The sequence below is a fragment of the Hylobates moloch genome, unplaced genomic scaffold, assembly GCF_009828535.3.
Source record: "Hylobates moloch isolate HMO894 unplaced genomic scaffold, HMol_V3 SCAFFOLD_1, whole genome shotgun sequence".
NCBI lineage: Eukaryota > Metazoa > Chordata > Mammalia > Primates > Hylobatidae > Hylobates > Hylobates moloch.
Genome location: NW_026652276.1, coordinates 27,197,294 through 27,219,471, shown reverse-complemented (window position 1 = coordinate 27,219,471; position 22,178 = coordinate 27,197,294). Strand labels below are relative to the sequence as shown.

At 36.4% G+C, this 22,178-nt stretch overlaps 1 protein-coding gene across 2 annotated transcripts in view; it reads right to left on the bottom strand.

Moving 5' to 3' along the window:
* The window catches only part of BARD1 (BRCA1 associated RING domain 1), an 81,615-nt gene that overhangs the window by 15,146 nt on the left and 44,291 nt on the right, over positions 1–22,178 (bottom strand). For both annotated transcript variants that reach the window (XM_032754629.2, XM_032754630.2), the window contains 3 exons: positions 9,431–9,539; positions 3,915–4,047; positions 3,265–3,357 (listed from right to left, as the gene is read on the bottom strand). In XM_032754629.2, the coding sequence (XP_032610520.1) occupies positions 3,265–3,357; positions 3,915–4,047; positions 9,431–9,539 (335 nt within the window). The remainder of the gene's footprint in view (positions 1–3,264; positions 3,358–3,914; positions 4,048–9,430; positions 9,540–22,178) is intronic.

Genomic DNA, 22,178 nt, shown 5'->3' with positions numbered 1-22,178 from the left:
TCATGCTAAGTTCATTAATTATGGCACTATAAGATACTCTGCATAAACAATGTAGGAAAATAAGAGATATTAACCAATTAAGACAGAATATTTCAACAGAAAACTTCTCATAGTTAAATTTGGACCCAATGGATCCAAATCTTTTGTATAATTCTTTTTGTTAAATTGTTTAGTTTATAAAATGAGTTGATTATCTACAGAGAAAGTTACAAATAAAATTCCGCTTGAATCTATTTGGTTTATGAAAAATCCCATGAAAAGTTAATATGAAAGTTTCTTAATAGTTAATCCTGAAGTTTTGTCTACCAGCAAGTTAATGGACAGACTCAAACATGAGACCTAGCTTTAAAAAGTCATAAATCTTTAAAATTAATTTTCAAAGCTTTGGTCCACCTATCATCTTTTAATATGAATGGTTTTCAAATAGTTTTAAATAGCTCTGAAACATTTTTAAAAATGAAACTGAGCCAGGTGCAGTGATATGCACCCGTAGTACCAGCTACTCAGAAGGCTGAAGCTGGAGGATTGCTTGAGTGACACCTCCTCTCTTAAAAAACAAACAAAGAATCAAACCGAGATGCTTGACACTGAGAACAGTATAGAAACTATGAGAAATATATATTAGGAAAGAACTATTTGAAGGTTCTTGCCTTCTTTTTGTAAACCCAGTGACTATTTAAAGGAAATATCTCAAACTTTGAATCTGTTTCTCTTTGTACTCTATATTAGAAAATATGACGACATGAACTTCAGTAAGGGATTCCATCCATCCTTTATCCTAAAAGAACCATTGATATTAGAGGATGTTATTCACTACTGTGAGAATCACCAAATAGCACACTATTAAGTTAGTCTGAGTCCATCAGTGGTTCTATAAAAATGACATAGCCAAGATATTAAAGTGACAAATCTACATTTCCCAAAGAAGGCAGATTTTATGGAAATGAATCATGTAGCCTGTATATGTAACCAAATGTCACTTCAGCATATTCACAAGAACTAGACTGAAAAGTTAAGTGGTAAATGTCTTAACATTCAAAATTTTGTATGGCTTCTTTATTACTGAGACCTTATGATGATGAAAATCTATTTCTTCCTATAACCACTGGAAAGGTTTCTGGCACAGGTTTGATACAAAAGCATCCCTACTCATGAAACCATTTTAAATGAATTTTTTAAACACTGAGGCTCAATTAGACTTTCACAGATTTAAAAGGAAAAAGAAAGTTCAAAACTAAGTGAGACAAATTAGTCCAATTACTTATACTTCTCAAACTCGTCATAACTAGGAGGGACTAATTAATAGGGATTGATGAGAACAGATGGAGTGGCATTGCTAGTCACAGCCTCTTAGCTGGATCAGACTGCATCGGTTGTGACAAGCATCACAAGAAATGAAGTGGTAGCTGTATTTGAAAATGACATGAATACCAATCGATGAAAGGAAACTGTTTTACAAACCAAATCAACTTCAAACTACAGATTAAATTAATAACATAACTAAGATCTTGATAAATCAGGCATTCTACCATAAAACCTTCAAAGCACAAAGCCATAAAACCATTTTTATAAACTAATTTTAATCCATCAGTTGCTTCATAAAGAGTTTCATTAAATATACCCACTGTTCTTTTTTAACATCTTATTTAAAAATCATTATAGTCACAGGAAGTTTCAAAGGAATGTACAGAGACGTCCCACGTACTGTTCCTTCAGTGTCCAATGTTAACATCTCACACCGCTATAACATAATACCAACAAATTGACTTCAATACGATCCATAGAGCTTATTCAGATTTCACTATTTATTTTTTTTGAGATGGAGTTTCACTCTGTGCAACTGGAGTGCAGTGGCACCATCTCGGCTCACTGCAACCTCCACCTCCCGCGGTCAAGTGATTCTCCTGCCTCAGCCTCCCAAGTGGCTGGGATTACAGGCATGTGCCACCACGCCTGGCTGATTTTTCTATTTTTAGTAGAGAAGGGGGTTCGCCATGTTGGCCTGGCTGGTCTGCCTGCCTCGGTCGCCCAAAGTGCTAAGATTACAGGCATGAGCTACTGTGCCTGGCCTGATTTCACTAGTTATAAATGCACTTGTCTGTGTAATTTTATCTCAGGTAGTCTTGTGTTACATGACCACCACTAACATCAAGATACTCAACTGTATTGCTCCCCACATTCCTCCTTTGTAACCACTAATCTTTGTAACTACTAATCTTTTGTAAACAATTAATAAACAAAAAAAGGTCAAACCACTGTTCTATGTTAGCCATAGTATCAAAAGTAGATATGTTAACTATTAAGGAGTAAAAAATAATTGTGTATGAGCTTTCTTTTCATTTTAAGTCCCAAGGGAATCCAAGTAGAAATGTAAACGAGTGACAGCAGGGAAGGTGACAGGCAGCTCTGAAGGTGGTGGTGGGCTATCAGCAAGAAGATGGGAACAGGAATACATTTTCAGTGGAGGTCGAGATAGCTGGTATAGTGACTCCAACTAAAGTAGTAAAATGCAGTCAATTTCCCAACAGCTTCCTAAAAATATTGGATTAAATGAACTAAGACCAAAAGGGTGCTATGCAGGTAATCATAAAGGAAAAGCAATAAATTGCTTTCATTTCACACACGTCATGCAGTATATTTAAAACATGTATTATTAAATTCAATATATCATTTAACAGTAACATGAATTGCTTAGGCTTAAAAGTGTACTGTGTACTCCATTTACTTTTCATTGAAATGGTATTGTAGGAAAAAAGACTTTAAAACCAGAACATATATGTATACATTTACTAAGCATATCTAAATGACACCATAAATATGAGAAGCTTTTTCTTTTTTCTTTTTTATGAGATGGAGTCTCGCTCTGTTGCCCAGGCTGGAGTGCAGTGGCACCATCTTGGCTTACTACAAGCTCCACCTCCTGGGTTCACACCATTCTCCTGCCTCAGCCTCCCGAGTAGCTGGGACTACAGGCGCCTGCCACCATGCCCAGCTAACTTTTTGTATTTTTAGTAGAGATGGGGTTTCACCGTGTTAGCCAGGATGATCTTGATCTCCTGGCCTTGTGATCAACCCACCTGGGACTCCTAGAGTGCTGGGATTAAGGCTTGAGCCACCGCGCCTGGCCAGACGCTTTTTCAAAGTGCAGTGACTAACCAGAGGTAAGAAAATTAACATCAAGTTCCTTAATCACAGGGATTAATAACCATGAAAAAACAAAACTAGTCTAATTCATTTCTTAATTCTCTCAAATCCAACACTTACATTCAAATTTTAGAATCCAGCATCCATTGAGAATCCCAAGCATACACTTCAAGGTACTTTGAACTGCATCACCAGGAACAACAACATGAGTTACTAAAATACAAAAAAAGCAGTAAGAGAAAGATATAAGCCAAAGTATTTCTTTGGCCTGCTTTTTATAACTCATCTATGTTTTGTAAGCTTGTATCTGAATCTTAAAAGGCAACAATTTTTACATTTAAGTGTAAGACTACTTCTATACAGTATCTAGTTCTCTAACCTGGCCATCAATACGAAAAATCAGATCATAAACCATGTATCTTAAAGCCATATTGGCAAACACAAAGTTTTATTTTATTTTCAAATTACAGCTAAGGGATTATGACATTACACTGCACAACAATTTATTTGTCATTAGCAAAAGTCACAAATTTGCTCTTCTGAAATACTGTCTTGTCCTAAAATATATGCAAACCTTTAAACTTTACATTTCCTAACTACGTTGTCTATAAGTAGTTTACTACTGAAAAAAAATTTAGATTCATTACAAGATGCAAAGTATACAGCCATCTCCCAATGGTTAAAACATACATAAATTATCAAAGGTAGTTCTCCAAAAGGATCATCTATTTAACATTTTTTCTACCCCCCCCAAAATTCAAAATCCTCACCTGTACTGTCAAACTCAGTACATTTTTTAGCCTTAAGAATTGCTGCAAGCTCACTGAGCATTTTCTGTTGTTCTGAAGACAGCCCACTGCCTATAAGTACAAGAGGTCCATCCCTACGCTGCCCAGTGTTCATCTGTTAATATAAAAGGAGATGCCACAGTGTTAAAAACATTAGACGACTAGACAAAGACATTAAACAGATTGTTACTTGATATAAGCTTGAATTTCATTACTTAGTTTACTCTAATAATTTTCAATAATTTCCATTGAATCTACACCCAGAACCTTTTAAATAATTTTTTTCTCTTTATTTTTCCCTCAAGAAAATGTCAATTGTGATAGCTCTCTATACCCAGGGCATCTCATTTCTTCAATTTTAAATTGGGTCTCTCTAGGGTTTTACTTCATTCTGTCACCAGTAAGTCTTTTTCTTTTCCCAAGTAACCTAAAATACCCACTTAAAATCAGCAATTCCCTATTCCACCTCCACTAACTTGTCTCAATAGAGTTAAATTCAAACTTGGTCTGTTTAGTTTAAACTGAGATTATCTGAAAAATCAAAGAATGCCAAGGCTTCTAGAACAGTGCTGACCTCAAAGATAGAAAACAAATTATTATCAAAATAGTAACCCCTCAAAACTAAGAAAAGACAAAAACAGACAAGTTAATCCAAAACTTAGGAGATCAGATCCATAAATAGTAAGAAGTCCATGCAGCTCACGATTAAGAAAGAAGTGCTCTAACAAAGACTAATAGTTTCACTTTAAAATCTAGACTTAGAATTCACAGAAGACAAAAAAGACAAAAATAAAGAGAAGGTAAGAGCGGACAGCATTAAAGCTGAGAAGTGAAAGACTCAAGGAAACAATATATGTCCATATATATATATATTTTTTTTTTTCCATAAAAGTGTTTGTAAATGACAGAATTCAGCACTTAAAAGTTCAGCTCATCTTTCCTAGTCACTAAATTGTAAGATGATGTAACCACATCTAACCTAAACGCTATAAACACTCCTCACACGAAAATAAATAATTCAGTGTACTTTATGGATTATTCAATTACTCTTTAATAATATTTAAAAACACTACAGTATTTCAAAAATTCGTGTTAAGTTACACAAATACCATAAAAATAGCTCTAAATAGAACATATTACTTCTCAATTTATATAACTCCACTTCAGCTACATTAGTTCTCTGCACAAAACAAAAGTGAAAAAGATATCATTTCTAAATATAGCATATGATACTATTTCTACCAACCCAAGGAAAGCACCAAAGTGGGTCAAGTATTTTCCTATCATACTTTTAAAAATTTGCATAAAAAATACAAACTGGCACTAATTTCTCACAGTTAAAGAGTGCTATAATAAAACATAAAGCAAACAGCTGCCAAAGCCACATGTCTGATTTGGGGTGAGGTGGCATGGGGGCTGGGGATTTGACTTGAATAAGCATAGGTCTCTGACCCATGAGGCTCCAAAGAGGCACAAAAAACATCCCAAAGGTTTAATATCCTGATTTTATAGAGATTAGATACTATGTTCATTAGCATTAAATTCAAAGGAATAATTAAATAGGGTACTTTTTCTTAGATAAAATCATTAGTTTTTCTTAAGTTCATCAAAAATGGGGTTAAAAAATCTAGAAAAAAAATTAAAAAGATAAATATGCTGCTTAAAATGAATCACAAACAGAGAAGTCTCAAAATGAATGAATGATAAGGAGTTTTTTAAATTTTTAAAAGATTAGAGGTTGCTTCTCAAACTTAAAGCAGTTTTCCAACAGCCACTAAATTTTACTTAAAACACAAAAATTCTAAAGAGGAAGTAGAGAAATTCAAACCCCTTCCTTTAGGGAAGCAGTGAGCTGCTCACTGGACATCAGTGATTTAAAGGGTTCCAGATGAAGCTACCAAGCACTTGTGCTTGTTTCAGAGGCAAGTATGTATCATAAAGAATACTCTAATGCTCATTCACGCATTCAGCACACACTTACTGAACACTCAGTATGTGCCACTGTTCTCAATGCTAGCACTACTACAGTAAACAAAAGAGCCAGCCCCTGCCCTCACACAGTTTATATTCTAGTTGAGAGGGGAAAACAACACAATTAAATAAAAATACATTATATCAAATGAGAAATAGTATGGTACAACACACCAGGGGAAGGGAGTTAGACAGCACTGGGAGGTTGCTATTTACTATGCAGTGGCATAGAGTCCTCTCTGCTAAGAGGATGCTAGAGCTGGGTCTGAAGGGTGTGAGGAAGCTGGCCATGGGAACATCTAGTTCCTGGAAAAAAAAAACTAAACAAGTGGTGCTGCACACCTGAAATGACAGTATGTTTGGTGGACTCAAGACACAGTAAGGCAGCCCATGTGACTGAAAAAGAGTGAGTGAAGAAGAGACTGGTAGTGGCTGAGGAAAGGTACATTAGAGGTTCCATCTTAAGGACTGCACATTAAGAAACTACCCTTTAAACCTGAAGGACTTGATATTATCTTTTCCTTAGCCAAGTACCAACCATGAAGACAGTAAATGAGAATACTCCAAAGGCCATGTCTATATGACATGCCCAAAGTATAGGTCTCTTCCATGTAATAAAAACCCTCCTTTTCTGAAAGGCACTGCCACCCCCAGACTCCAAGAATACCATAAAGATATCTTTATTCTTGACACATTTAAAATAATCATTTTCCAGCTTTTACATAAAAGGAACATCAGTAAAGGACAACTTGGTTATGCTATGCTCTGTCAGACTTCAAGTACAAATGAAGAAAACAAGTCAATTTATAGTTGCTGAGTACGGTGGGACTGAATTAAATACTGACCTAAGTTTTAAGAAATGTGAGTTCTAACTGGTCCATTAATAAAGAAAAAAACAACCTTTTTTTTAAAAATGGCTGGTTAACCCTGGGGCAAATCATAGCCTCTTTAGGTCTCACTTTTCTCATTTGTAAAGTGAGAAAATTAAACCGCTGATTTCTACCTTCTCTTCCAATTCATTACCAAAACTATAGTTTGGAACAGATTTATAAGGCTGAAGTCTAAAGCAGAAGACACAGGGTTTTCAAGATACGAAAGCAACTAGCTCATGAAAGCATTTACGAGAGTATCAAACTGTAGCTACCTTAGGCTACCTCCTTATCTTAAACAATAGCATCTACTACTACTCTTGTGAATGATCCTTGACCTCAGCTCCTCCCTTTCTGTTACTTTCCCCCATCTGAGCAGTACTAGGATCTGGTGAGTCTACCAACTCTCTAAAACTCCTCTTCTTCTCTCCATCCCCACAACACTACCATCTGTAATTCCAGTCCTCAGCATTTCAAACCTGGACTCCACTACTGCAGCCTCCCAATCAGCCTTCAGTCTCTTCCCACTCCCAGCTAGCCTGCAGACAGTCCTATTTCAGTTACAAATACACTGAAGGTGCCCTATTAAGTCTAAACTCATATCAGGGAATTCAAAGCTTTTCACAATCTGGTCCCAACCTAGCCCTTTACCCTGAATCCCTCTTAAACACACGTCATACTCCTCTCACAGTAAATGCTATAGTTTTTCAAATTCCTAAGGTCCTTTATGCCTCCTTGTCTCTGAGCAGCTGTTCCTTAGATTTGGGCTGCCATTCTCACTTTGTACACCTGATTGCAGTGGGGAATGTTGGCTGTTACACTCAAAATCTATTGCTTACTTCCTCCACACTAACAGAAGCCCAGTTTTGTTCAGGTAACCCCACTTTCAAAGACTGACCCTATCCTCCAGCACTGTCAAAATCAATTTCTGACAATAAGACACAAGGGAAGTCCATGGAAAGGCTTCTGGGAAAGACTTTAGTGTCTCTTTTTCAGTTGGCCACTGTCATATCTAGAATTGTGACAATCATTCTACAAGCACTAAAGGAAACTTCTTAGTGAGGACAAATCCCCCACATTGAGGATGGCAAGGTAAAGAGATACAAAGAATTTGGTTCCTTGATGCAACCACTAAGTGCTAAATTAAGCAAATGCAGAGCTATCCTGCATTGGGATTAATTCTATATAAAGTAAAAAATTGTCTTTAGGCACTGGAGAAAAGGTTTTCTGTTACTGGCAGCCAACAGCATTCTATTAGATACTCTGCTAAAATGTTTACTCTGAAAGACTTAGGACACCTTTCTCTGTGAAATTCTCTGTATATATATATACATACATGTGTGTGTGTGTGTGTGTATATATATATATATATATATTTTTTTTTTTTTTTTTTTGAGACAGTCTTGTTCTGTTACCCAGGATGGAATGCAGTGGTGTGATCTCGGCTCACTGCAACCTTTACTTCCCGGGTTCAATCAATTATCGTGCCTCAGTCTCCCTAGTAGCTGGGACTACAGACGCGTACCACCACACTCGGCTAATTTTTGTATTTTTCATAGAGATGGGATGGGGTTTCACCATGTTGACCAAGCAGGTCTCGGACTCCTGACCTCAAGTGATCCGCCCGCCCCAGCCTCCCAAAGTGCTGGGATTACAGGTGCGATCCACTGCGCCTGGCCTTTCTGTGAAATTTTTCCTGACATCTTCTGTAGTTTCTACTTACTTTGATTCTACTGTAATATTTTTATAGCTTATTTTACAAATTTATTACAATGTACAGTAAAAGTTTTTACATCTGAAATCCCTGCTAAGCTATGGGTTCCTAAGAAACAGGCATTCTTTCCACTTTATCTCTAGCTTATACCTCTCTCCTAAGCTCCAGACTTTCATATCCAATGATCTATTCGATATCTCCATTTGATGTTTTACAGACATCAAATTGGCACATAGAACTACTGATTTCCTTCTCCATGGCAACAAATGGCATTACCATCTACTCCCCTGCTAAGGTCATACTTATTCCATTCCTTTCCTACACTTCTATGTAATCTATCCGAAAGTCCTGTTTAGATGCTCGCTAGTCTCCAGCAATAACAAACTTCTTTCTAACCTTCCAACATACCAGCCTCATTCACTGAAGGGCCTATACACTGTGTCCTCCAGATAGTCACCTGGCAGCCTCCTCACTTCAACATTCAGGTTTCAATTCAAATCAGTGCTTTAAGGCTCCCCTCTGTGACCCTAGCTAAAGCAATGGCCTTGCAGAAGCCCACTACCTCCATCCAGCGACACTCTACAACATCTTCGAAGCACTCATGTCTAAGTGTCTGAAATTATTTATATTAGTTCAATATTTACAGTTTGTCTCTTTCCTACCTCTCACCAGATGGTAAGCTCCTCCCTGAGAATAAGAGTTCTACCAGTCATATTCATTGTTTTATGAATGCTGCCTAAAATACAGAGCAGGCTCAATAAGTATTTCTAGATGGTTGTACTATAATTATATCTTTGAATCCACAGTAGCTAATACTCAGGAAGTGCTCAATAATTGTTTGGTGAATGTCAGCAATTTGTCAAATGGAAATTTTTCTATTATGTTCCTTTCATAACCAATTTCAATAAAATATATAAATGTCCCAAAGCTAACTCCATACTTACTACCGAGCAATGGCTAGTTGAGGATGATTCATTCTTCTCTGGTAGCAGCAATAGCGATTTCATACTTTCATCGTCTGTGTAATCCACAGGCCGCAGACCAAATATGTTACTGGCAAAATAAGTGCAGATGTGTTTAAGTAAGTCAAATGTGTGATTCGACTCTTAACTACATGAATGCACCAATAGAACAATTTTTCAACATCCTTAATAATATACAATTTTAACTAAAATAAATTACTCAGAACTCATATTAGGCAGAAAAATCTAGAATCAAAAGCTGCTGAACTCAAAAGAGAAATGATGTAAAATTTCAGTCTGACATCAGATTATAGGGATTGTTTTTATTGAATATAGTATTATGAATTTTTTCACAACTGTATTCTGCATTCTCATTCATATTAAAATATGGCTTCATAATCACCAATCACTATGAGTGACAGACTTTCAAATGCCAATAAAAATCATTTACTATAGCTATTATAGGCCGTATAGTCTTTATAAACCAATACAAAATTAGATAAATTCACAGGACAGGGATTTTCTTCTACTAGAAGAAAAATTATGCCACATAACAAACAGTTTAATAATGTAGTGAACAGGGTACTTTAAAAATTAACTTAAACATGTATGCATACAATAACCTATAATAATCACAACCATCGCAGAACAAACTATTATGGCTCAGAGAGATATAAACTTCTCAGCATGTACTAATTCACAAGTCATAGAATGTTATGCCGGAAGAGATTTTAGAGATGCCAGTTTGATCCTATTCAAGATAAGAAAAAAAAAAGAGAAGAACAAGTTCCAATGGCTTAACTAAAGTCATATTCTCCTTGTTCAATTTCACTGAAATTAAATTTTGCCCACCCTAAAGTCTTTCAATTATAAGTAACTTGCTGGCCGGGCACGGTGGCTCACGCTTGTAATCCCAGCACTTTGGGAGGCCGAGGCGGGCGGATCACGAGGTCAGGAGATCGAGACCACGGTGAAACCCCGTCTCTACTAAAAAATACAAAAAATTAGCCGGGCGTGGTGGCGGGAGCCTGTAGTCCCAGCTACTCAGAGAGGCTGAGGCAGGAGAATGGCGTGAACCCGGGAGGCGAAGCTTGCAGTGAGCCGAGATTGCGCCACTGCACTCCAGCCTGGGCGACAGAGTGAGACTCCGTCTCAAAAAAAAAAAAAAAAGTAACTTGTTAAAACTAAAGGACTTCTGTTTACTATTCTGTTTCCTTACATATGGTTTCAGAATATGATTTAAATACAGCATACTATGGCAATAAGTTTTCAAAATGAGCAATTCTTTTATAGTCTTTTATGTTTTTTTTTAAAGATTATGCTATATTCATATAATGGCCACAGAAGTTCATGTGAAAATCCAATGCGGTAAATGGGACATGAAGTTATAAACATGGTATAATACTAATTCTGTAAATTGTATCAAATGTATAGAAAAAGATCTGGAAGGAAACAGAGAGAAACATTAGGGGAAGTGAAAGGTAGAAAAATGCCAATTCTGTTTGATGCTGCAGAGAGGTCATGTAGATGAGGGATATAAGCATCTACTGAGTGCACAGACAAGGTCACTAATGACCTTGGTGAAAACTGTTTTGATGGCAGAGTGGGAAAAGAAAGCTAGTGTATCAGAGTAAGAAATGAACCACAGCAAATGTTTCTGCAATGACTGCAATTCGTGATTATCAGGTCCAGTTGCTTTCTTCTTTGGACAGTCCTGGGTAAACACTGACAAGTTTGTATTCTGGCTCCCCTTTATGTCCAAGTCCAACAACCTTCCCCTGGCAACAGTCTTTCTCCAGCCAAGATATAATACAGTAGATTGCATTTCAGCTTTATAATTTAAAACAAAGTGACACATGTCACAGTATACATTTACAGCAGACAGTCTCAGGGTATTTTAAAAGAAATTCATCCACTATTCTTGATACTTCCTAATTCGTTCTCTAAATTATTATGCTCATATACCAGCTACACAATCTCCTCACACACATATGCTATACATGTAACAATCAAAAAACAGAAATCTGAGTTGAAGAACCAATGTTCTAGGTCTTAAACCACCAAGTGCAAAAATGAATAAACAAAACAACAACAACATATAATGGCCACATTATATGCCATCCAAAAAAAAATAAATAAATAACTGCGTAGCCATGATTGCACCATGGTACTCCAGCCTGAGCAAGAGATAATGTTTCAATGAAAAAAGAAACAATGAGAAAAAAAAAAATCCATGCATACACTAGGACTTTTTGACAGAGACAAATATAGATCTTACACCTCAAAAAAAATAAAAGAGCCCAATCAAGTGCACTCTGATGCACAGCAACTGAGTCACATTAGCATAGTTATTTTACACATACATGAAAAAAAGTCCATGATGACAACATGAAAAACTGTTCAAGTGCTTCTCAAAGTACCACCAACAGCTAGGGAGGAATTTAAACCAAAAATCAACCAGTAAAACATGGTCTAAGCCAGTAAGATGATTTTACAAAGTGACTACCAGAGTTCCAATTTACATTTAGGATCCTTACTATACAAAGCTTACTATGTCATATAGTCTTAAAACATGTGGTTTCTCTGCTTGGATTATGGACGGCTTCTGCTCACATTCAATTCACTGAACTCTTAGCCCTCCTGTAACGCTAATGAACTGAATGGCACATTACAAGTGCCACAGATGGAAAGATATTCAGTTAACCTCAGTCCTGCATCATGGGAAATAGAGCCTATTAAATCCAGTCATGTTGCTTCTGCTTTGTCATGAACCATTAAAATTTGGAAGTAGACGTAAGTTTACATGTGGGACGTTCAACGACCACAGCAAGAGAAGATGGGGTATGTGTAAGATTTCTTACTATTTGGGCACAATAATGTATGCTTTCTTCCCATTGATATATTTGAACAGACTAACACTTTAGTTAGAGAATTAGTGTGAAAAATCAATTTAAAATGCACAGAGGTGGATTTTATTCCCATTGTAAAACTAATAGGTACTACATACAGGAAAAGTTATGTTGAAACGTATCTCAGGGACTACTAATATGACTTATTACTAAATAGAGAAGTCAGTGATAAATACATTATTCTTCATCACTATACAAGAGAAGAAGACTCTCTTTTAGATTTACTACATCATAGACTCAAAATAGACATCAATAACTTGATTTGCTATTTATTAGAATGGGTTACCAGGGAAGCTTATAAAATGGCTTTTTCTAAATACACTTAAATATAGTACATTCTCTCTTTTCTAGCATGATTTAACCTAAAGTTTTACCACTCAAACTAGGTGTTTTGGAGGGATACATAAGACCTAGAAAACACTGTCCTTGCCTATAATCCTACTGAGGATAAACGTTCATTCAACAAACAGGTATCAAACTGATAAAGTATAAACCCAAACAAGTAATGAGGTGAAATAGAAGATGGATTTAAATGGCCTTGAGCCCAGGACTAGAAACTGGAAGATGGTGGTTAACTGTTAAGGGCCCGTGTAGGGAATAAGCAACATGATTACTGAAATGGATGGAACTGATGGAAGAAAGCTTTCTATCAAACCTTCTAGGCGCTGTGTGCTCATGTGTAGAAACCAAACACAGTATGAAAAACCAATGAAAAAATAAGGTATAAAGCAACGAACATTACAGACACAAAGTGTATTTTGCTGTGAAAATGGAAAGGCACATGTGTCTACTAGTTAAATGACATGGGTCAACGCAACGCCAAAATATTTTAAACTATTTTGGAATATATGAAAATGTCGAGATCTTAACTGCTGAATTTACATCTAGTACATGACAGTATATTAATATCTTTTACATGTACCACTTTCGACAGTCAGTTCTTTTAATGCCTTATCAAAGACAGTCTCGAATTCAGTGAATTGCAAATGATTATATGTAGATAATATACTTTACCTATACTGATATGGTTTCGATTTGTGTCCCCGCCCAAATCTCATGTCAAATTATAATTCCCAAGGCTGAAGGAGGGGCCTGGTGGGAAGTGACTGGATCATGGGGGCGGATTTCTTCCTTGCTGTTCTTGTGATAGTGATTGAGTTCTCACTAGATCTGGTTGTTTAAAAGGGTGTAGCACTAATGACCAGGGAAATGCAAATCAAAACCATATTGATACCACCTTACTCCTGCAAGAATGGGCATAATTAAAAAATTAAAAAATAACAAGATGCTGGCATAGATGTGGTAAACAGGGAACACTTTTACACTGTTGGTGGAAATGTTTACAACCACTATGGAAAACAGTGGAGATTCCTTAAAGAACTAAAAGTAAAACTACCATTTGATCCAGCAATCCCACTACTGGGTATCTACCCAGAGGAAAAGAAGTCATGATATGAAAAAGATACGTGCACACGCATGTTTATAGCAGCACAATTTGCAACTGCAAAAATGTGGAACCAACCCAAATGCCCATCAATCAACGAGTGGATAAAGAAATTGTGATGTATATATACAGTAGAATACCACTCAGCCATAAAAAGGAATGAACTAATGGCATTCGCAGCAACCTGGATGGGACTGGAGACTATTATTCTAAGTGATGTAACTCAGGAGGGAAAACTGAACATTGTATGTTCTCACTCATAAATGGAAGCTAAGCTATGGGGATGCAAAGGCATAAGAATGACACAACAGACTTCAGGGACTCGGGGAAAAGGTGGGAAGGTGGTGAAGATAAAAGACTACAAATTGGGTTCAGTGTGTACTGCTCGGGTGATAGGTACACCAAAATCTCACAAATCACCACTAAAAAACTTACTTGTATAACCAAATACCACTTGTTCCCAAAAACCTATGGAAATAAAAAAAATTATAATAAATAAATAAATAAAAAGGCTGTAGCACCTCCTCACCTCTTCCTCCTGCTCTGGCCACGTAAGATGTGCCTGCTTCCCCTTCACCTTCCACCATGACTGTAAGTTTCCTGAGGCCCTTCCTGTATAGCCTGGGGAGCCATGAGCCAATTAAACCTCTTTTCCTTATAAATTACCCAGTCTCAGGTGTTTCACGGCAGTATGAAAAGGGACTAATACATATACTGAATCCTAAAAATTTGAAGGTTCTAATTTTTTTTCTGTTCCTTGACTACACAGTACACTGGCAGATTTCACCATTTTTTTTCTCTAATGTACTCTTGCGCTATTCCTTTACCTATGATTTTAAATCATAACATGGAAAATCTGCTTTATAAAATCTTTAAAGATATGACTGGAGATTTTAAATTTTAAAATCTTGAACAGACAATCCAGGTGTTCATGTGTCATTGCTTTTTGCTATCTAAAATGTAGTATGAAATATTGGATGATTTGTTACTGATGTTAATAGATCCTATGTGAAAATGGATATATGTATTAATATACATAATGCATGATATACATATTGCATATATCAGAAGTAGCAATAATCATTTATTTATTTAACACACATGGAATGAGTATATTTGTATAAACAAGTAGGGGGAAAAGTCACAAACTCTGTTTTGTAATTATTTTGGAAAATAGTCATCATTCAGCAAGTACTTTGAAAAAAATGTACCAACAACTTTTGGCACTACAGAAACAATGAGATAAAAGGTAGTTTCTGTCCTCACAGAACTCAGGGAAGGAAAGCAGAGAGGCACATAGAAAAGGTTTTGCAGTCTGGTAAAGCTCCCCAGACCTGAAAGGGTAAGGAAGAAAAGCAGGTACACAAACAGAATAAGAATATTCTAGCAGACAGAAAAGTGTGTGAAGGACTTTAAGTGAGATAGCACTTAGAACTTTTTAGAACCACCAAAAAAAAAAAAAAAAAAGGAAAAAAGGGGGGAAAGGAAGAGTGAGAGAAAGAGAGGGAATGTACCACAGGAATATGAGGTGCTCTCGAACTGTAAGCTATGGTCAGATTATATAAGAACAAAGAGCAGGTGTTAAAGAGTTGGACTTCCTCCCAAGGGCAATAAGAAACCCTGAACAGCTTCCTAAATCATTGTAAGCAGGAGGGATGGCATCAATGCAGCATGGTAGTTAAGAGTTGGGGTTACCGAATAAGACTGCCTGAACTTACATTTCGGCCCTGCCACTCAAAAGTCTTATGACTTTACATGAATTACTTAAACCACCTATGCCTGTTTCCTCAATTATAAGATGGAAATAATAACACTACCTATTTTACAGGACTGTTGCCAGAACCAAATGAATACATCAAGAGCATTTAAAACAGTACCTAGCATATACAAATAGCTCAATAACTGCCATTATATTACTGTATTGGATTTGCATTTTTGGAAGACAGATACAGAATGAAGGTAAGGGAACAAAATAAGTTATGTCTGGAGCATTAACCTCTTTCTTCATTTTCCCCAATTTTATGATACAATTTATGCATGTTTTTCATGATAATTTGGAAGTTTACTAAGGGAAAGTATAGAATTATGTCTTCTTAACAACATTCTAAGAGTAGATTTTCATTTTCCCATATGGCACAATCTAAAGAGTATGAACTCTTTAGAGTTCACCCTTTCAGAGTACATAACTCTGAAAATCCTTTTCCTAACTAGGAATCTTTCTGATCCTGAAGATGAGGAAAAGGAAGTACTTATGAAAGGGCTAAACTGTGGTGTTTAATGTTTCAGTTTTGTCCCAAAGGCCACATTCAGGATGCAGTACAACCTTTTAATATCCTTTTCCCCTCAGACACCTCATTGTTTCCCCTCAGACACCTGCCTACAGTGGTGATCTGATCTTATTCATTACACCACTAAGAAAAGAGAGAAAGGAGATGGGCGAATATAAACTTGTACTTGCATGTACAGATCATCCAAACTGCAAAAACATAGACAAAAAGGCATTTTTACTAATACTAAATCTATCACGCATGACAGGATACGAAGAGAGTTCATGAATGAAATCCTTCATAAACAACTACAAAACTGCAAACACACAGATTTAATTTTTCAAGTCACTTTGCTTGCTATGGGGCAGGATAAAGCAGAGTAATTCAAAATAGCAACATAGGTTTTTAAAGCTATAAAACATAAATTCTCTCTGGCAATTAATTTTTTTAAAATTAACCTAGGGCAGTGGGACAATTAATTGGTCCAATGGTCCATATAATATTTTCTACTTCAGAACTCAACATCCTTCCAAGGAAAACTGTTAATGGCAGATCAAGTACCACATTCTAAAATCCTACATATCCATTAAAAAAAAAAAAAAAAAGCATATGTTATTCGCCACACACTCAAAATGGTTCTGATGTGACTGTAAGAGCTGTGGTTCTAGCTTCACACTGGGATGTACAGAAGGCAGTGGGGAAGATAGATTACCAATGATGTTTTGAACAGTTATAAATATTCCCAGACAACAAAGATTATATAAACCTTTTTCTCATGACCTAGGGTTAAAATAGAACTGATTTTCTTTCTTATTGTTTTAGCTCACAAAAGGTACATTTTTGATGCCAAAAAAATTAAGGGTTAAATGAATTAATACTATTATTTAAGTGCAAGATATATAAAAACAGTAAGTTGCCAGAATATTAAAGTTAAATCAAAACAAAAGAGAAAGTCTGAAGTAGATATATGACTTTCCACTGTATATTCGAATCTTCCATAATTATAAAGATTTAGGGCCCAAAAACATTGCAGTAGGAAAATTAATAAAGAACATAGCCTCTATGGGAAAAAATAGGGTTGAGAGACTTCACTGGTGAACTATAAAAGCTCATTTTAAAATTAAATAGTGAAGATGACAAATAAAGAGTATCATTGACTTTAAATTCATACCGCAATATGGTTAGTTCTTAGCTATTGTGCCTTGCCTTATAAGGTTTCAAGATTTCCCTCCACCAATATTCAATAGGATGCTTTTAAATTCACTTGGCTTTGCAGCAGATAATACTCCATTCTTTTTCCTATGTCTAGTCTTCCACACACATTCAATGCCTAACTTATATGACTGAGTTGTTGACTGTCCCCACTTCCTGGACTACTCAGTTTTCTTTATATTTTATAAGTCACTACTGAAAAGGTAGTTCTTAAGCCTGGTCTCCAATATTTAAAGTCACATCTTACTTAGCACCATTCCTGATATCTTATTATTATTATTATTTATTTTGATACCGAGTCTCGCTCTGTCCCCCAGGTTGGAGGGTGGTGGCATGATCTCGGCTTACTGCAACCTCCGCTTCCCAGGTTCAAGTGATTCTTGTGCCTCAGCCTCCCGAGTAGCTGGGACTACAAGCACACGCCGCCATACCCGGCTAATTTTTATATTTTTAGTAGAGATGGGGTTTCACCATGTTGGCCAGGCTAGTCTCGAACTCCTGACCTCAAGTGATCCACCCGCCTCGGCCTCCCAAAGTGTGGGGATTACAGGCATGAGGCACTGTGCTAGGCCCATAACTTATTAATAATACCAGAACATGTATCAGGATAAAACCTGGATTACTTAGCCTTCTTATACAAGCCTTCCTCTCTCCCAGTGACATCCGAGACTAACTCTGCGGCTGGATTTTGTCTTAGTTTTTCTTCTCTCTCCTGGGGCTGCATTACAAAAATATTTACTCTTCTAATTCAAACTAACTTTCTTACAGTAACAGAAAAGTTATAAAGTTAATCAAAATCACAGCCTCAAACAAAACGTCAAAATAGGTAAAATTTTTACAGTCCACAGGGACTTTTTTTTTTTTTTTTACATGGAGTCTCGCTCTGTTGCCCAGGCTGGAGTGCAGTGGCGTGATCTCGACTCACTGCAAGCTCCGCCTCCCAGGTTCACACCATTCTCCTGCCTCAGCCTCCCGAGTAGCTGGGACTACAGGCGCCCGCCACCACGCCCAGCTAATTTTTTGTATTTTTAGTAGAGATGGCGTTTCACCGTGTTAGCCAGGATGGTCTCGATCTCCTGACCTCGTGATCCACCCGTCTCGGCTTCTGAATCCACAGGGACTTTTTAAGGATGAACTTAATGGGATAAAAAAAAAAAGTCCATTTTCTCTTTAGTGTCTGTATTATGAATACACTGGTATATCAGAGTGATTACTACTAATAACAAAACTAGAGACATCTCCAAAAATTATATGAGTTATCAAAATAAATAATGTTATGCTAAGTTGGCAGGGGACAGGATATTTCCAGAAGATATTCTATTCATGATCCAGAGAAGAGGAAAGGTAAAAAGAAAAAAAAAAAAAAAAAGCATCCTGATTACTTTTTAGAAACTATGAGTATAATTTTGGTATCAAAATCTGAGGCAAAAAAATGAAAGATAAAAATCACAAATCACTCTAACTTATAATCATAAATGCAAAATTCCTAAAACCCTAGCAAATTCATGTAAACTTTGTGTTTAAGTGACACACAACACCAAGCCAAGTTTATCCCAGGAATACAAGCATTATTTAATATTTTTAAATGTATTAATAACATCAATAGTCAAAAAAGCATAAGCTTTGGGAGGCTGTGGTGGGAGGATCGCTTGAGTCCAGGAGTTCAAGACCAGCTTGGGCAACACAGTGAGATCCTATCTCAAAAACAAAAACAAACAAAAAATTATAAGATCACCTCTGCTGAAGCTGAAAATCATTCAATAAAATAAAATACAGTCTTTTTAGAAATAATAAAGGGAAGAAAGCTTCCATAGGGCAATAAAAGAACATTAATCTTTGTATTTAATATGGATATTAGTATATCTGTAACTCTATGGGTCAGTACTTTTTTAAAAAAGGAAGAACGAAACAAGCAAGCCAACTATCATCATTATTGTGTCATTCTGGAAGCACTGACAAATGCAGTAAGAAACAGAAGTTAATAAATGATAATTAGCTCTTTAGAATTAGGTGTTGACTGGATACAAATGTACTAAATCAACAGCTCTCCTATATATCAAGAATAACAAATTATATTTATTAACACAATATCCAGTTTACTAGCAACAAATAATCAAATACTATACAGGTTGAGCATTGCTAATCCAAAAATCTGAAATTTGAAACGCTCCAAAATAGGAAACTTTTTGAGCACCAACATGACACAACAAGCTGAAAATTCCAAACACAGTATTTAAAAAACCTTTTTAATGCATAAAATTGTTTAGAATATCATATAAAATTACCTTCAGGCTATGTGTATAAAATGTTTATGAAACATAGATAAATTTCACATTTAGTCTTGAGAACCATCCCTGAGAAATCTCATTATGTATATACAAATATTCCAAAATCTGAAAGAAATCCAAAATACTTCTGATCCCAAGCATTTTGGGCAAGGGATACTCAGTCTATACCTAGAATAACCTCAATTAATAGTTATATGCATGTGTATACATACATACATATATATGAAACAGACTAAAAACTTTACTAAGATATATATAACAGAATGCTTAAACAAATGGAAACACGTATCTTGGTCCTGATTACTTTTTAGAAGCTATGAGTGTAATTTTGGTATCAAAATCTAATGGCAAGAAATGAAAGATAAAATCACAAATCACTCTAACTTTTAAAATGCAAAATTCCTAAATAAAAACCTAGCAAACTGATGTATTCGTTTAAATAACAAACGACATCAAGTTTATCAATCCACTTGATAGAAACCAACTTTATTAATCCACTGTAATCTATATATTTACAATTTCAATCAACATCCTAATCGGTACTCCACTAGAATCTACGTACTTACCCAATTTCAAAACATCCTAATATGGTATTTTTGAAACAGTACAAAGTAAATCAAACTTCATTTGAAAGAATAAATTAATAAATATGGCTAATTCTCCACCCCACCCCCCTCCCACCACTACTGTCACTACTTTGATTTGACTCTTATCACTCCTTTCCTGGATTGCTGGACAAACCTCTTAACTGAGTTCTCTCCCCAGTGTGGAGAAGGAGGTTTTCAACTTAAAATCAGCACTCTGTTTAGCACACACAGCCTTTCAAAGTCCCTGCCCATCTTCTCTGGCCTCTCATCCTCCTCCATCCTTTTACACTTACATCACTAACAGAAATTCCTAGAATGAATGAAGAAGCAGTCTGGCCTTGATTACCTTAGCACCCGTATCTTATCTTTCTGAAAAGCCGATCCTCCCATTCTATTTTTTCAAAACTCGGAGTTCTTCTTCTTCCAGAAAGCCTTCTGTGACTTCCTCTGGTCTTATTCCAGCCCTAGCTGAGACTTTCATGCTACTGTGAGCACCGTGCTATGAAGGCATGCCTCACATCATTCTATAATCAGTGCTTTAACAGACTGTTCACTCCTACTAGAACGGAAGCAACCAGACAACTGAGGAGATGATGAGGCAAAGGAGCAATGAAGGGACTATGAGAAGACTTAAGAGGAAAGGAAGGCATCTAAGAGAAAACTTCAACCTTGAGGTCATGAAGAAGACAGCCAAAATGTCTGTCCTAGAGCTAAAGGAGGCCATTTAGAAATTTACAGTAAGCAAAAAGGACTTTACTTCTTCAATCAACCAAAGTAGCAAACCCTAAAGAGGGTCAGACAGAATGGTGTTTGCCCTTGCTGGTTCTTACCCTTCTTCCATGGGAAGAGTGTAGGCCTGGTTATTGAGAAAAGAGTTCCACCAAGAGTAAAACAGATATAGTAAGCAGAGAAAGAAAAAGTTTGTTTGCCAACTCAGATTCCAGAATTTGAGATGTTAATGGCTTATAAGGAGTAAGAGCTTCAGGAAGAAAAAGAAGAGTAGTAAGAATCCCATAGTCTCCATGCTCCAGACCCCTTTCCCATGATCTCCTTAAGAAATGGAGGAAAGGGCAGGAATAAATTTCATCTATTCTCACCTGTATCTAGAACATTGAGAGAGCTTGCACTTAAAAGTCAAGGATATAGGAATTACTTTGGGTAGCCACAATCCCACAAAAAGTAACATGCCCATGGATGCCAATTGGGCAAAAGCTACCAGGAACCAGTTCAATCACCTTAGAAAAGGCACAGATAAGGGAAACTTGGTTTTAGACATCTTGTCACACAGTAAGGGTAGTGGCAGAAGGAGGCAATTCCCATTTTCATGTCATCTGACCTTTTATCAAAAAAGAGGAAAAAGTATGCCATAAACTTCATTCATTCAGACACTAATTCACTCTACAAACAAACATGGATATAGACTACATTAGGCACTTGGCAGAACTAGGGAGGGCAGACATGATCCCTGGCCCATACAGCTTACAGCCTCATGAGAAGGGAGGAAACAATAACTCCTATGACTGGGGAGAAGTATCACATCAGGAAAGGTGGCCAAAAGGAAAGGATAACCCAGGTGAAACTCAAATGAGAAACTGGCTACCAAAAACAAATATTCTAGACAATGCAAAGGCATTTACAAAGACTAGGAGGTAAAAGACCCTACATATTTTAAGGAAACAAAAATTCAGAAAAGCTGGTGCAAAAAAATGCTTGAAGGAAAGGGGGAAAGGAGAAGCTGTGGAAAGACTGATGAGAGCAGAGAGGAAAGTAGCACCAGACCATCCAAGTTCTTATAAACCATATTTTGGGGTTTAACCTTTATTTTAAAAACATTAAGAGGAAGCCATGGAAGGGTTTTAAACAAATAAATGATTTGGCCAGACTTGTGTTTTTCTGAAGGCACTCTGGCTGCAGTATGGAAAGTGAATTAAAGAAAAGTAATCTGAAAAGGAGGAGAACAGTTAGGGAATTTGTAATGCCAATCAGATGAACAAAAATGACTACAACATTTTTTAAAAGGCAA